General features: G+C 38.7%; 1 protein-coding gene across 1 annotated transcript; it reads right to left on the reverse strand.

Annotated features, from left to right (window-relative positions):
* Nucleotides 1-808: 808 nt before the first annotated feature.
* On the reverse strand, nucleotides 809-1,939 carry LOC141683691 (uncharacterized). Its single transcript, XM_074488446.1, has 2 exons — nucleotides 1,591-1,939; nucleotides 809-1,503 (listed from the first exon to the last, which is right to left on the reverse strand). The coding sequence occupies exons 1-2, from the start codon at nucleotides 1,937-1,939 to the stop codon at nucleotides 809-811; spliced, it is 1,044 nt and encodes a 347-aa protein (XP_074344547.1).
* Between the last annotated feature and the right edge of the window lie 412 nt (nucleotides 1,940-2,351).

Consider the following 2,351-nt stretch of genomic DNA (forward strand, 5'->3'; position numbering starts at 1 on the left):
TTGCTTGAATTGCCCTCACATATATCCAGGACACACCTTTACTATCCAAACTTGTCCAGATTACGTTACGCGGAACACTATCATAAGCTTTTTTCAAATCGATAAACACCAAGTGCAGGTCCCTACTACGTTCCCTATATTTCTCCATTAAACGCCTAAAAAGATGAATCGCCTCCGTCGTCGACCTACCAGGCATGAAACCAAATTGATTTTCTGACACTGTAAGCCTGCGTCTAAGCCTAATTTCAAATACTCTCTCCCATAATTTCATAGTATGACTTAAAAGTTTAATACCACGAAAATTACTACAATTCTGAGCATCACCCTTATTCTTGTAAATCGGAATAACCATACTAAGCTTCCACTCCTATGGAATCGTACCCGTCCGAAAAATAAGATTGAAGAGTTGCACCAACCACCGCACTCCCTCTTTACCTAAACACCACCATACCTCTATCGGTATTTTGTCTGGCCCCGTGGCTTTGCCTTTACGCAACTTCCTTAGAGCCCACTCAATCTCATCACCAGTTATAGATGGAATATTAGAATCCCAATATGCTTGACAAATTATTTCTCCCTCCATCGCCGCCCCACTCAAACAAGACTCATTAAATAACTTTCTGAAATAGTGATACCATCTACATTTAATATCTTCGTCCTTAACTAACACATGTGCATCTTCATCCTTAATAAATCTGACAAATCTCAAATCTCGTTGTCTCCTTTCTCGAGCCTTTGCTAATTTATAAATTCTATTTTCTCCCTCATTTGTAGATAGCCCTAGATACAGTTCTTCATAAGCCTTATGCTACTCCCTAACAGCCTTTTTGTCTAGACGTTTTGCTTCCTTATAAATAGTTTTCTTTGTATCAAATTCCTCTTGTTCATTGCAGCACATAAGCTCCTTAAAGTGTGCTTGTTTATCTTTTACTCGCTCTTGTACATCCGCATTCCACCACCAAGCCTCCTTTTGATCATGGATTTTCCCCGAGGTGCTTCCTAACACATCTTTAGCGATACCCCTAATTAAAGAAGCCACTTGATACCATAATTGGTTAACATCAGCTTCTTCAAAACTTCTTTGTTCTAAACCAATTCTTTCCTTGAAAATGCGTACTCTTTCACCCTTCAGATTTTTCCATAAAATACGCGGTGTCGCCTCCGGAACACCTACCATTATCTTTCTCCTCATATAAATATCCATTACCAACAAATGATGTTGTGTAGCACACTTCTCATTCGGAAACACTTTATAATCTTTGAAATTTTTGTTACTTTTTCTCGTAAGAAAATAATCTATTTGTGTGCTACACCCTCCACTCTTAAAAGTAATTAAATGCGGATCTCGCTTCTTGAAACAAGAATTAACTATCACAAAGTCATGAGCTAATGCAAATTCCAGAAGAATACACCTACCTTCATTCCTCATACCATATCCAAGCCCCCTATGTGTGCCAACATAACCATCAGAAAATTTTCCAATATGACCATTAAAATCATCCCCTATATATAACATTTGATCACTAGGTATTGTACAAACTAAATCATCTAAACAATCCCAAAATTATTTTTTCTCCTCGTCTCCCACACCAGCATGTGGGGCATAGGCACTAACTAAATTAACAACCACAACATCCAGAACTAGTTTAATCATCATCACCCTATCACCAAATCGATTCACCTCAACCACATTATTCCTCAGATATGTACCTAACATAATAACGACACCATTCCTATTGGTTACAACACCTAAATACCATAATTTAAAATCATTGGCTTCCTTGGTCTTAGCACCCACACACACTGCATCAACATATCTCTTATTTAACTCATCTACAAGTTCTAAAAATTGTCCAGTAAGAGTGCCTACATTCAAAGAACCAACAACCTCCTTATTCCTCCATACACTCTCCAAAATGACTCTACTCGAAGATGCCATAAATAAAAGAGGCTGGAGGGATAACGCGGGGAAAAAAGGGAAAGAGTAAGTTCAATTCACGGAACAAAACCCAATTAAGAAGGAAACATGTTACTTTAATATCTTTAGTTTAGAGTATGAGAAGAACCAAGTAAGTGAAGAAGAATTTATTGTACTATTCTGTTGTTAAATATCCAATTTACATTCTAGTAACCGCCACGGAGAATTTGAAGAAGATGTATACACGCGTATGCGTATGTATGTATCCTAATAACCCCCAACTGTAACCAAGATCAGGCAACTGGAAACAGTACAGGTGATCGGAAAATGCCCAGACAGTGGCCGGAAAGAAGGCAGCAATGCAACCCTCACTCACCCACACAGTCCACACACACACGCACAAAACCGGACAGGAACCGGAGATTACACGGCC

This window comes from Apium graveolens, chromosome 9, assembly GCF_009905375.1.
Source record: "Apium graveolens cultivar Ventura chromosome 9, ASM990537v1, whole genome shotgun sequence".
Classification (NCBI taxonomy): Eukaryota; Viridiplantae; Streptophyta; class Magnoliopsida; order Apiales; family Apiaceae; genus Apium; species Apium graveolens.